Source organism: Candoia aspera, chromosome 2 (assembly GCF_035149785.1).
Source record: "Candoia aspera isolate rCanAsp1 chromosome 2, rCanAsp1.hap2, whole genome shotgun sequence".
Classification (NCBI taxonomy): Eukaryota; Metazoa; Chordata; class Lepidosauria; order Squamata; family Boidae; genus Candoia; species Candoia aspera.
In genome coordinates, this window is record NC_086154.1 from 81,694,670 (window position 1) to 81,709,282 (window position 14,613).

General features: G+C 37.8%; 1 protein-coding gene across 1 annotated transcript; it reads left to right on the forward strand.

The window, feature by feature from the left end:
* Positions 1-2,582: 2,582 nt before the first annotated feature.
* Positions 2,583-4,501, forward strand: GDF9 (growth differentiation factor 9). The gene is made up of 2 exons (XM_063296471.1): positions 2,583-2,988; positions 3,471-4,501. The coding sequence occupies exons 1-2, from the start codon at positions 2,583-2,585 to the stop codon at positions 4,418-4,420; spliced, it is 1,356 nt and encodes a 451-aa protein (XP_063152541.1). The 3' UTR covers positions 4,421-4,501.
* Positions 4,502-14,613: the final 10,112 nt, after the last annotated feature.

Sequence of the window (14,613 nt, forward strand, 5' to 3'; positions counted from 1 at the left end):
TTAATAGAGACCTCAAGAGAAAGCTCTGTAAAAAACATTCTTTAAATAAAGTTTATCTAGGAAACTAAACTTCTTTGATCACGTATGCCTCCTAAAATTGAATGGAAGATGAAAGGAATAGTAGTCTTCCTAATCTGTTACAAATAGGTTACAAACCTTTTCTGGTCCCAAGCTCTCTCAAGGCTAAAGTGACACGCAGTCTTTGACTTAATTTCCAAAGTCTCTGTAATTATCAGTTTAGGATTTTGACAAAGTGTTCTGTTGTTCTCTTGTCTGCTTGCTGGACCCAAATGAAGATGAGAGGGAAAAAAATATGGTTATTGCACTTGCTTTGGTGATGTCATCACCCACAATTAGCTTTGCTTCCCTCTCCACTGCAAGCAGATGGACTCCTCAAAATTAACTACTGTAAGTCCTCAGTCTGTGAACTGTTCTCTAGATCTTCTTCTAGAAAGAGCTCTCCCTAAACAATGCCTGGAATCAAGTACTCTGGGAGTGCTGAGCATTTTAGAAATAAAGAATACAGTACATACAGATGATAGACTCTACAATTTTCATGTAGTAAATTCATAAGGTCTGCCTACAGAAGCTGCTCATTTCTGGAGGAGAAGGACCTGTATTTTGAATAGCTCCATATCACAAAAGAACATTTTTAAAATGTTAGTGACTAGTTCTCTGATTATAATTTTGTGAACAAGTCCATTAAACAAAGTGGGGCTTACCTCTAGATAGACAGAAACTACAGACTACACAGCTATGACCTTATTATTTAAGGAATTTCTGCCAGCCACAACTGATCTCCCCTCACACATCCACATGCAGACATTAGGAAAACTTGGAAACTAGATTGAATTAAAAAAAAAACATCTGGGAAGAGAACAATGGCAACCAGTTCCATATTACTCCCAGTAAAACTACCTATCTATCTATACCACATTTTTACACCACTGAGAGTTGTTTTGGTAGCAGTGGGATAGAAATGTGTTCAATAAATAAATAATCATCAGGAGTTTGGCTCAACATGAAGGAATCTTTAACTATTATATTTCTGTGCAAATACCCAAAGAAAGAATAATCAAATATAGAAATGCATAACATTATATAAATCAAATACTAAAAACTTATAGAACAAACTGCAGAACAATACACAGCTGAAAACCCCCCTCAAAACAAGCTGATGAATGCCCACTATGAGTAAGTATAACAGCATGCTTTGTGAGGTATTTCTGAGTAAATATGGAAAAGTACAGTAGTTTAAGAAAATCAAACTGTAGATGTGTAAGAAAATCCCAGTACCTTTGAGGCTAAAAGCCACAGCAGTCTAATGTTACTCTAAGAGAGTAACATTAACCTTAATGTGATTTGGAATCCATTCTTGAGTTTTGGGTGTTTGTAGAATCTTTTTTGCTCCTCATTTTGCTGTAACTCCCCTCCATCAAAGGAGATATGAAGGAACCAAATAATATGTGATTTTGGGGCAATAGGCATCCAGTGGTAACAACATACTAGCTAAGTAGCCAATCTGTCTATCCAGTCACTGCATTATAAAACTTCTGAAGTCTTTGGATTACTCTTTTCCATTAACATATAGACTGGAGCTTGGTAGAAACCATTACTCAGGAGTTAGGCTTGCCTGCTAGATTTACCAAGGATTCCAGCTAGAAATCTTCAGTACTGGTTGAAAAAAATGCAGCTGGAGGAACTGATTTGAAAGCTGTTTATTCTATTTCTTTGCCTCCTTTTTCCAACTACCGTAAGTTCTTTTTAAAAAGAACAAGAAGTGGCTTCTGCAATTAATTTATTTTCCCCTCCACTTTACTCATGGAAAACTCTCTAATGAAATCATCTTGACATTAATTGTGGCTTAAGCAGGAAAAGTTCTGTTTTGCATTGAATCATTATCATCATTCTTAAAACTAAATATTTTTTTTAAAAAATAGAAGGACCTGTTCATCTTATTCACCTTAACTAAAAATAAAAACAAGTAATACCATAATAATATTGGCCTTTTCTACCTTCTAATAATTCATTATTCTTTATGTTTGTCTTCACTTGAAAGACCAATGGAGTGAAAAGCAGTTCCCAAACAAGCAATCACCTGTGAATGTGTGTCTTTAACATGCACAGAACTATCAAATTAAATGTTACTACCGTATGTCACTTAAGTTAAACACAGCTGTAGTTTCAGAATCAGGCCTAACTAATCTTAAGTGCAAGCCTAAATATTTCTTTTCACAAGCAAGTCCTATTTTGAACTATGGGCTTACTTTCTGGAAAGTGTTACAGGGTTGCAGCATAAATTTCACTACATGTTCCAAATTATTTTAGTTAATCTGGTTTTAACTCTATTAAACTGCAGGAGAAAAGGAGTCGTTACTTAAACTTATTCACGAGCAAGGGGTGGAGTCTGAAATAAATGGAATGACATCATCAGGTGTATGTCCTTCCTTAATGTCTAATTAGAGGCAAACAGCTTTCTTAACGCAGCTGGAATTTATTTAAGAGGCTAGAACTAGCTGCCATTTTTTTAGAGCTTGGTTTGTCATGGGGGAGATGGTTACTTTGCTTGACTAATTCTCATCATGAAGATTTTGGGGGGTCTATTTATTTGTTTCTGTTTGAGTAGGTTCTTCTTTCCTGGTGTCCTGTGCTCCCCCAGTCTGAGGGATGGAGGGGGTTCTCAGCCATTGCTGCCCTCAGAGGGGCAGGCCTCTGAGAGCAATCCCAGGACGCTGTTTCCCCTTGACAAAGAAAACAGCCAAGGCCCACAGCCCCTTCTTTTCAAGTTGCTGTCTGGTCACAATCACCAGGGATTGGAAAGTGCTAACCCAAGACCACAACCAGATTCTAGATCCCTGAGGTACATGAAGAGGCTGTATAAGATGTTTGCTACCAAGGAAGGTATTCCAAAGGCCAACAAAAGGCATCTTTACAACACCGTGCGGCTTTTCACACCACATGCTGAATGCAAGCATCCTGCTGCGAATGGTATGTGAGATCTTTGGTTTGGGTTAACGAATTCTTTTTTTTTACCCTTTCCTATCTAAATATAGGACTGAGGGATTCTTTCACTTCTTGCTTGCTCTTCCATGTACAATGGAATGTTGTACATCTTTTGGGTCTCTGTCAATGGCATAAAAGAAATATATTTTGCTATAATTGGGAAATTACCTTCTCTTGGTAGAAGGAAATACTTGTGGCAGCTATTTTGATTGTTCCTCTAAAGTTTTATCCTGATATGCTTTCCAAAAAAAAAAAAGACATTCAAAATGGCTGCCACCCTGAAATGGCTGTCGTCTTTGCTATTCACTGAGGAAAAATGCATGTCTAATCAGAAAGAAAGGCTTACTGAGATTAATTGCTCTCATTCCCAAGTAAATATACTGAAGCATATATTAAATGATTAAGAGAAGGAAGCTGGGAGGGCAGGGCTACTTTGTTTAAACATCTTTTCTTCAATTTCTTTGCAGGAGACCTTCATTCAGTAGACCTGCTTTTCAACTTGGACTGTGTTACTACCTTAGAGCACTTACTCAAGTCAGTCTTACTCTTCTCATTTGATAAGTCTGTTTCTACATCTTCAGATCTTACGTGTACATGTAATGTAGTTGTTCAAGAGCATGATGGCTCCAGTCAAGTGTGCCTCAATGTTCCACTCACAATGGCTTTCAGTCTACATTTGGAACTCAGAGGCAAGTGGATTGAGATTGATGTGACCACTATTCTTCACCCTCTGATAGCTTCTAACAAGCGAAACATCCATATGGCTGTGAATTTCACCTGCCTGAATAATGAAGAGTATCCCAACTCTAAACATGATTTCTTCAGTATGGCACTAGTATCGCCTTCTCTTCTGCTGTACCTCAATGACACTAGTGAGCAAGCCTATCACAGATGGAATTTTCTCCAAGACAGGAGGAGGAACTTTGCATGGTCTAGTCTGAAAAAGGGTCCTTTCACAGATCCTGGTGAAGAGGCCAGAAAAGGCCTTAAACAGGGAAAAAGAGCACCTCGTCACCGAAGAGATGAAGATGGGAAAATGGGAAACACTCCAGTTCCAATATATGATTTAAGTCAGTATTACAGACAGTTTCTTTTTCCCCAAAACGAATGCGAGCTTCACAACTTTTGGTTGAAATTCAGTCAGCTGAAATGGGACAAATGGATAATTGCACCACATAGATACAATCCTCACTATTGCAAAGGTGACTGTCCAAGGGTAGTTGGCCATCGCTATGGTTCTCCTGTGCATGCAATGGTTCAGAACATCATATATGAAAAGCTGGATTCTTCTGTCCCCAGACCCTCCTGCATTCCTGCAGAATACAGTCCTCTGAGTGTCTTGAAGGTAGAGGCTGATAGATCAATTGTGTATAAAGAATATGAAGATATGATAGCCACCAGATGTACTTGTCGCTAAAACCAATTGTGATTTAATGATCCTTGTGTGTTGGTATTTTCCCTAATGATGAATTGCCTGCTATTAGTTGAAAAATAAAGTATGGAGTGCTATGGCAGGTAATTCTAGTATAGCATTTGTTTTTGTTAGCTCTTTCTGATCTGCAAGAGAAGTTGGGCATTAAGAGGTTTCCTTGTCTTCAAAGTGGAAAAATTATCCATGAATTGTGATTTTTTTTTGGTTTGACAAAAATAGAACATGTTGTTTCTCTAAATCGACAACAAAGAGGGTAAATACCATGCCATGTTATGTAGTTCTTGTTTAGCCTTTCCTATGTTAAAGTATATTTTTGTTTATGAAAATTTTTATGACAAGTGTTTAGGCCCAGAAGGTTTTACTATTGCTAACTTCTCAATCACCTAATTTTTATATGTACTTTTAGTGGTTGAAACTGGTTGTCGGAGACAATTCTTGTTCTTTATTATGATGACTACCAGATGCAAATGTCATTTTAAAGCAATGGATAACCTTTGTCTGACTCGGAAGGCTTATGTTCCAAGATGTAGAATATGTTGTAGTTACATCTCTATACACCTCTGGGAGATAACTGGGATTTTGTAATGGCTATGTGAAGATACTTCTGCAATAAGCAGTAAATTGTAATCTGTATATATCAATCTTGGCACTGCTACAGGCATGACTTCATGCAAATTCTGTGCAAAAGTACCTTCATATAGACTTGATAATGTAGGAGGCAACTTCGCAGCAAACCTAATAGGCTGGAAAAATCCCTTTTATACTGAGCCTTTATCAGGCTGATGAACTTCATTAACTTTGGCATTCAGGTTTTAAATGCTTTCTGTTTTCCATTCTGGTTTACGAATGGAAAACATCATTCACCTAAATATAAATTAAAAATATAAAACTATGTTCCATTGTATTAATACATTGTATTTGAAGTTTAAAGGTGTTCTGTAGATATCAGCTAGCTTAAAGCATTTTAATGTTCTGTCTTTAATGTTGCTGAACTGAAATGCCATATAAGGGTATTCATAAACCTGAACACTTGCTGTAAATAAATGAATTAATTGTATCTTGGCTTGGTTTTTATTTTCCGTTCCCCAACCATTATTAAATCCTTCCCTTTTGTAGCAGTCTTTGGTAGTCAAATGTGTTGATCGGGTTAAAGAAGAAAGGTATAAACTAAATGAAGGTAATTACTTTCACATTCTTGGAACTATCTAGGTATGCTGAAATATGTAAACTTGACATAAAATCTTGTAATATGTGGAAGTCTAAGGATATGGTACAATTTTACCTAATCTGTCTGCCCTCTGAAGGTTTGTGGTAGGTTTTGTAGTGGACCATGCAAAGATACTTCTGTAATGAGCAATACATCTGTGGTAGAAGGTAGATGAGGTGTGGGATGTTAATTAGCAATTAGAAGAACATTGGAGGAAGGGATTAGGAATTGGCATGCTTGAGCTTCCAAACCCTGGAAGTAAGCATGAACTAGAAGAATAGATGGCATTTCCTCCCATGCTATAGTGTGTTGAGTGAAACTTAAAATGTTCAATGGGATAGTTAGCAACATTTTCAAGATCTTGGGTACTCTGAATGGTTTATTAAACAACAATGGGCTGGATTTAGACAATGTGCTGAACCTTAAACCATGTTTTTAATCACAGCTGGTTTTGTACAGTAAAGCACAATCATACCACATTATACTTAGACTCAAGTATGCGCTGAGCCTTCAGCAGGTTGCCTTGTCAATGCTGAGCTTTTCCTTCAGTCATTTGGTTGCTTTACTGCTGCTGAAACATTCCAGTTTTGAGCTAGATCTCCCACAATCTCAACCTTGTTTACTGAGACTGATTAGGCCTGAAACCTAAAAATAGGTCATCAATAACTTAAGACTGCCCTACTATTCTTATTCTTCGCTACAGGTGACAATGGCCCTGATTCCCGTAGTTGGTTTCCATTAGCTGTTCTTTTCCTGAATATGTTGAATATCAATTTTAAAACCAAAGCACTGTTGGCATGGGTGCCAGTGATCATCTACAGTATCCTGATATCAGGTAAATCCCAGTGACTAAAGTTACTACCTGGGGTTTGTATCCTGAACCAGAGGTAGGTGAACCATAAATATGTTTTCCCTCACATGCAAGAAATAGTCTAAATAGCTAAAGATTGTAAGGGACAAGCTCTTAGACCTAAAAGCATCAAAACAGTATAATCTGCCTTGGGCATTGCAACAGACTAAATGTGTCTCTGGATGCTTTATTTGCTTAGTATTATTGCAGCATCAGCAGAAATTTTCAGTATTTTCATGGCTGGGCTGAGGTTCCATGCAATATGGAAGCAAAGGTAGTGGTTGTGTTGACAGCAATGGCTTTCTATTTAGAAAGAGTGAATTGTTGAGGCCAAGAAACAGTGAAAAGACTATTGGGATCCAGGCCAGTTCTCTAGGTTAGGTCTGCAGAACATGTTAAGCTAAATGTGCTTGGCCGATTTGTGGCTCAGGTGAAACTGACCCGTGCTGCTGAGCATTATCTGGCATGTGGTCAGTTCTTTTAACTTCTTCTGTTTAAATTATTATGTTTTCATTATTGCATTTTGTTTGTGACTTTAGATTTTTTTTATGTAAGTGAGCTGCCTTGAGTTTCAAAATATGTGGATATATATGTAGTAAGGAAGTAAATAATTAAATATGGGAGCAGGAGGAGGAAAATGTGTGACCAAAACAAAACAAAAAAACCCCAAAAGCAGGATTAGGTAGTTGACAAAAGGAGATGTGGTGTCATAAATACCTGTGGGCACAGTACTGAGAATATTTCTGCTCAGACAGCTATAATCCAGTAAGTAGAACCTGCTTATTTCATAGAATCATATTTGATCCAATTAAGGACTTTTTGTTATCTGGAGATTCTTTAACTCAGATAACTGAAAACCAACAATTGACGTTAGAGAGATTTATATGTTAAGGTGACTACATTGATCCGGAATAGTAAATAGGCAGCAGAAGAAATTTGGAATACTCCATTATGGTAGCTTAGTTTAGTTTTAGTTACTGACTTTTCTCTGTTTACTTAAACTTTAATTTGTGAATCCGGAAGAGACAGATTCCATAGGATCTGTGGTTTTTGCTCCTGTAAGGTAAGATTCTAATGTTTACCTAAAAGTTCATTGGCTCAAAGAAAACCAGTCTTCATATGGCAAAACAAAAATGCATAGGGTTTGCCTATGATCTTTCTTTAGGTAAATATTTATTGCTTGATATTATTTTATCACTCAAAGTAACTGCATTATTTCCACGAAAGTGCATCTTCAACACAATAATCTTTTATATATTGTCAGGAAAGTTGATACTAGGTGATGACATTTTTGTATTTTAAATTGAAGATTTAAATTCATAAATGCTAGAATTAACTCAGGACATGAATTAATTACATGCTGATTGAACTAAAAAGCTTTCAGGATTTTTTCCCCTGACCTATGAGTTTCACTTCATCCATGGCGTGAAAGATTTTCAGATTTTATTTTGAGTGTTTCATGGAATTTAGTAGGCTGGCAAGATGAGTCACTTTCTGTTCTCTTACCATGCCAATTCACTGTACTTAGAGAATACCCTGTGTGTGTGCATGTGCATACACAATATTAAAAATGCTTTTTTTCATTTTTTCCTATCTCAGCAGTTACAAATTGGTTAGATAATAATATAATTTTCTTCACATCAAGATCTCAGCTTGCTCTTTCAGTAGAACCCACTTTGAAGAAATTAACTAGATGGCCTCCTTATGGATAGGAATCAGTCCATTTATATCTAGAACTCATCTTAAACTGATTTGTGAGAGGTTGACCTCTTGAACAGCAGAACTCATCCCTACTCAGTTTGCTTTCAAGAGACGACAAATACAGGCCTTGCTAAGCGCATTCAGGTTGTAAGCAGACAGTGCATTTCAGGTTGGATGGATCCTTTTTTTGCTGCCATTCTATAGTCATACCTATTTCAGGAAGCAAAGTTATCTCCAGCTAAGCAACCAGCTTGTTCTAAAAGCCTGAACATGATTCCTGACTATCTCCACTGCAACACAGCTAATTAAGCTACAAACTTGTCAGTGCCATTTAGCAAGTGTATAATTTCCCATGATCATTTTAATCACATAAACTAATTCCACCACTCCTGAGTTTAATGCAAAGGGATTAAGTACATAAAGGAGAGTACAGATACTCCTCCAGAGCTATGTAGACATAAATATTCTCATATGAAATTTTTCTAAAATGTTGATAGTCACATGAAAGTAAAAAGGACAGAAGGTTGTTCAAAATAGAATATTATATTTCCAAAATATAATCAATTACATAAACAATTAGGTTTACACAAAACCTAATTACAAACAATTAGGTTTATACACAAAAATGAGTGTTTCACAATCCAGACACTTGCCATTTACTTTTGTTACTCCAATTCTAGTGACATAAAGAATTAGATTTCAATAGAACTTTATGTATTCAGGAGCCTGGCAAAACTATGCTTCCAATAGGTTAGGTTTAGGATTAGGTTTAAATTAGGTGAAATTTGGACACTAATTATTAACCTAGCATATTCACAATTAACAACTGATCATCAGATGACCTGGAGAAGACTAAAACATACCAGTTCCAAACTGAATATTAAAACTATTGAATTTCATGGAATAAAAAGTCTCAAAAACTGAATTTTGATGCTGGCTGGGGAAGTCTGGAAGTTGAAGTCCACACATCTAAAAGTTGCCAAGGTTGGGAACTTTATTCTGTATTTTTGATATCTTATATTTCTGCACCAAACAACATGATACGGAGACAACACTGATTTTCTGTTTTTAGTTCTGGATAAATGATGGGTTTCTCTCTGTGGAAATAGATGCCTTGAACCAATTGTATTGAATTTTGTCTATGTTTACTTGCCACAAAATAGCTGTCCAGGTATTTGAAGGACAGTTATTGTAGTTGTTGTCTATCACAGGTCTAGTGTCAGGCTCTGCCTGCGATCCAGTAAAGACACAGACGCTAGCGTAGGCTTAGGTTCTGGCTTTATTGAGGAACAAAGTGTATGCCTTTAAAAAGCTGAGAGTGAGGGGAGCGCGCCGGAACAGGATTTAAATAGCCCGCGCCGGTCAGCGCTCCACCCCACCTTATTCCAGGTGCGTCCCACAAGTCCCACCGGTTTCGTCCCTGTCAGGTGAGAGGTCGTTAAGCCCCCCTGCGCCCCGGGCGTTGCCTCGATCGCCTTCCTGAACGGTAATGATTCATTGCCGGGCGATCAGGCTCTTAATCCTTTGACAGCTCAGGCGCGCCTCTCTTGTTGTTTAGTCAATTGCTTGTTGGCAACTTTGTATCGCTGTCTTCCGCGCCGCCAGTCTCGGTTGTTACTTAGTGTCCTGCACCTGTTGCTTTCCTTTGTGTTTCATAGTTGCCTTTGCCTTAATCCGCCAGGGACCCATTTCCCTGTATTGTCATGCGAGCTGTTGCGATGTCACAAGCATTGCAACGGTGATCATGACATCTAGTCTTATCCAATATCCATTTTGTAGGTGAAAGAAAAGAATCAGATTGAAGTAGGACAACTGAAGGTACAATGCACTCATGCTAAAAATCCAGTTTTTGTATTCCTCTGCTTTCATACACAGACCCTTATCTGTAGCAGTAAGCACCACACACACTGAACAGTGTGACTTTGTATAGGTTTTCCCACAGAACAGTTAGTTGCCTCATGGCTTTAAGAAGTCAAAGAAAGTAGGTAATTGTAACTGAAGAGAGAGTAGAGGTTCAACTTCAAAAAAGAAAAGACTGGGTGCTGCTAGGAAAAAATAAATAAAAATAAAAGAACACAAAGGGAACAAAGATGAGATAGTCAAATAGGAAGTCTCATGTAAATAGAACACTGCAGCAGAATTAACTATTAGGGATAGCCAGCTAAAACATGAAAGCATTACAACCAGTAGGTACTAAGAGACCTGATATGTCAATAGTTAGTGCATTCTTTAAATAAGTATAAGGTCATATTCAAAAAAGTGTGCTTCCCACCACTTTGCACACCACTTTGATTTTCCTTAACCAGCAAGCATGTGAGCAAACTTTGGCAGCTGACCTCCAACTGTGAGCTGGTATGGATAAAGGTGATTGCAAGTCCCAAATGGTTGAAAACATTGTAGCTGAATATTAGCATTTTGAACTGGGCTTGGAAAGGCCCTGTGTGTGTCACATGAGCCAGACCCCATCAGTATAGGCATATAGTTGAAGCTTCAAACTCTCATCAAATAGTGCTTTAAAATAATCCAGAAAGGATGTAATAATTAGTACAAAATTCCAGAAGAGAAACCTTATTAGTCTTTTGTAGCATAGAATCTTAGGCCACATTTATTTTCACATAAGCTTTTGAAAGGACTGTATTTTGTGCATCTGATGGACTGTGATCCACAAAAGCTTATGAAATGATAAATCTTGAAGATGCCACGACTCTTGATTATTATTGCTGAACAGATAATAAAGGCAAGATCCCTTCTGCTGGTATACCAGCTCCAGCTGATATAAAACATACCAAGCTATTAGTCCAGTAACCATTTTCAAGTAGCCTTAGCTGGAGTTCAAATGGCATCATGTTTCCAACACCAGGAGCAAGACAAATTAGACATCAGCTTCTGATTTTTTTGAGACAAAGGATCTAAGCTTAGTTTTTTCATCACAGGGCTCAATACTGCTCTCTTCAAGGAATGACAATCAAAGAAAGTTCTGGTATGAAGTACATAAATATTCATGGGCCAAATTCATAAGGTAGAATGGGCAACTTGGGTGGTTTTAAGTTTCAATTCTCCAAGCAATTTATCAATAGTTTAATATAATCAGAAACATACACACTAGGGCTGTGCAAACCATTCAAAAGAGGTGCTTCACAAATAACTTTTGGATAAGTGAAACACCTCATCTTAAAGTGACAAAGCAGCTTCATGCTTTGGAAAGATCATGAGGCTGCTCTGTAAGCTGTCCCTCTCTGTCAGTACACACTGACAGCTGGGACAGTTTTTGAAGGAGATGTGTAAGGCTTGCAAAGGACACCGCCTGCTTTAACCTTTGAGGGGACTACCTTCATTTGCATTAACATATTTTGCAAACACCTCTTTTGAATGCTTTGCAAACATCTAAAGTCCATTATAACACGATGATGAAGGCTTCTTCATTGAAGCTTGACTTCATTGGCTGTAATCTACCACCCTGGTCCAGTGCAGGTTGGTAGATGCTTTTCAGTTTCCCAGTCTAGGGTTGAGAGAGAGAGTGACCCAAAGTCACTCAGCAAGTTCTATGCCCAAGGGAGGCCTAGAATCTGGCTTTTCCCACTCCTAGTCTAGCATCTTAACCAGTATACCACACTGACTCACATGCACACAAACAAACCACACCTCTGTTAATCTCTGAGTTGAAAGAAAAAATGATGTTCATATTAGCCAGGTACATGTATCCCTACTGTCAGGATATCTCCCAAATATTCTAGTGGGCCTTTGAAGGTGCAACCAATTGTATCTCAGAGCACAGACCAGGAAGGCCTTTAACTACTTGCCAAAGTTCCCCCAGCAATACTGAGCAAATGCAATAACAGTGGAGAACATTTCCACTGAATTCATTACAAATCTTTCACTAGTTGTACTTCTTTGGAAGGAGGCGCAGTATAAAACAGATTAATAATTTGGTTTTAAACATCAGTATTAGCATTTCATCATTAAGGAGGGACTGATGTAAGTGAATGGATTGTATGCATCTTTCTTATAATCACATCAGGAACATATTGCTTATAATAGCACAATCCAAATATAAATCTATAGATGAGCTTAAGACGATTTATACCATATATTTGTTACTGTAATTCATCCACCATCAGCTTTGGTTTTAACGTATCTTTTCTTATATGTTAAAGGGCTTCCTTATATTTTGAACACTTTAAAGAAATGATTCTTCCATGTGACGTTAGCTCAGGGTTTCTCAGCCAGGAGTCTGTGGAACCCTAGGGTTCCACAAGGGGTCATTAGGGGTTCCTTAGGAGATCATGATTTATTTAAAAAACTATTTCAAATTTGGGCAACTTCACATTAAAGAGGTAAGTTTCATTCTTTATTTTTAGCTTAAGAACACTGTTAATGCATATATACAGACCTACACATGAAATGAATATAATAATTTTGTAACTTCTGGCCTATATTTGAGCCTGAATGTGCAGGGGGTCCCCAAGGCTGGAAAAAATATTTCAAGGGTTCCTCCAGGGTCAAAAGGTCAAGAAAGGCTGCATTAGCTGTACAATCTTGCTGTCATATTTGGAACTGAAGAGGCAATTTATCTGATTGAAATCCTGCCTTTTCTTCAAGAACTCAAGGAAGCTTACATGGGGATCTTCCTTCATGTTAACCTGAGAACAACTCTGGGGTGGACTGAGAGAGTTACCCAATGAGTGTCAATTACTGGGAGTGGACTGCAACTGAGGTCTTTCCAATCCTAGTCCAATATTTTTACTGCTACACCACACTTGTTTTCAGAGGCTACATTGGCTCTCATACTTTTCTAATGTTTTATTAGACAGCCCATGGAAATAGAGTAAATGATGTAAATTTACTGTAAAGTGGCTATGTTCTCTCTCCATCCAAGTTTTAGACAGCTCCTGCTCTTGCAAGTCCTACTTGGCAAGCCAGAATAGTCCTTCTCTGAAAAGTATTTTGAAACACGTAAGATTAGCTTCCGAGATATGAATTACTTAGAACAAATAGTGCTTATCGGCAAACAGAAAACATTAAACAAAGTGAACATAGTGCTGGATTCAGAGAAATTCTACACTATAGGCAATTCTTGGCATAGATGAAGTGAAACGTTACATAAGTTTGGACTATTTGTGGAGTTAGTAAAAGAAATACGATTTCTTAACATATGAGGTTAACTAAAATATGGGGCTAGTACCTTTCACCAGTGAGCATTTGGTTTTTGGAGGATGGTTGAATAGTACTGAAGTCCCGTAATCCCACCATGAACTCAACTTAATATGTAGCTCTATTTATTGCTGGTTGCAAAGTCACCCAGATGTATTTTAAACTGGATTTGGCATTTTTATCCACCTATTGAGTCCTTCCCAAGGACCTTGGATAAGTTATTATTGTTGGTTGCACAGGCAGCCAGATGTTTAGACTGGATTTGGCATTTTGGTCCACTGATCAAGTCCTTCCCCAGGACCTAGGATAGGCAGGTATTGTTGTTTAATAATATTAAAGGTATACATCGCAGGATGTAAGCTGTTCCAAGTAAAGCTGCCTTTTGCAATTGACTGATGGTGATTTTGTCAATGCCGATGGTGTTCAAGTGGTGCTCCAGATGTTTTGGAATCGCACCCAAGATGCCTATTAGTATTGGTGCTATTTTTGCTTTCTTTTGCCACAGCTGTTCTACTTCTATTTGCAGGTCTTTATATTTTGTGATTTTCTCCAATTCTCTCTCTTCTATTCTGCTGTCTCCAGGTATTACAATGTCCACTATCCAGACTTTTTTGCCTTTTTTATCAACAATAGTTAAGTCTGGGGTGTTGTGTGGCAGATGCTTGACTGTTTGAATTCTAAAGTCCCTGAGCACTTTAGCTTCTTCATTTTCTATTACTTTGTCTATTTTGTGTTCCCACCAGTTCTTGCTTGCAGGCAAGTGGTATTTCTTGCAGATATTTCAATGCACCATTGTTGCTACTTGGTCATGCTGTTGTTTGTAATCAGTCTGTGTGATCTTCTTCAGCAGCTAAGTAGGTGGTCCACTTTTTCTTCAGCTTTATTATTTAAATGTACTACATGCCACCCAAGTCCCAGTGACTCTGGATGGTCATTTTTATTTGCAATGGCCATGCAGCCACAATTTAGATTCATAGAACTACATATTCACCTACCAGCCTAGTGCCTTCCAGGTGTGAAAGTATACTTTGTGGAAATTCCTCCAGATGTGACTATGAGCACTCAGAATCTTGGATACTGCAATTCTTGCACAAATGTAGGGGGCACCAGGTTTAGAAAGGCTGCTCTAAAGCATTCAGCTCTAAAAGTAAGTGTGGGAAAATCATCTTACACTTTTTAAAAAAGTATTTTGGGAAAGCCTGATAAATAATGTAGAACACAGAGGGGGTTGGTAAATAAGGACATAGCATTGTACAACTGGAAGTTCTA

What these genes read in the sequence shown, in the direction of transcription:
- GDF9 (XM_063296471.1), top strand. Translation starts at nt 2,583, where the DNA reads ATGAAGATTTTGGGGGGTCTATTTATTTGTTTCTGTTTGAGTAGGTTC. An exon ending in CAAGCATCCTGCTGCGAATG is followed by an intron (nt 2,989 to 3,470) that starts GTATGTGAGATC and finishes ATTTCTTTGCAG; the next exon opens with GAGACCTTCATTCAGTAGAC.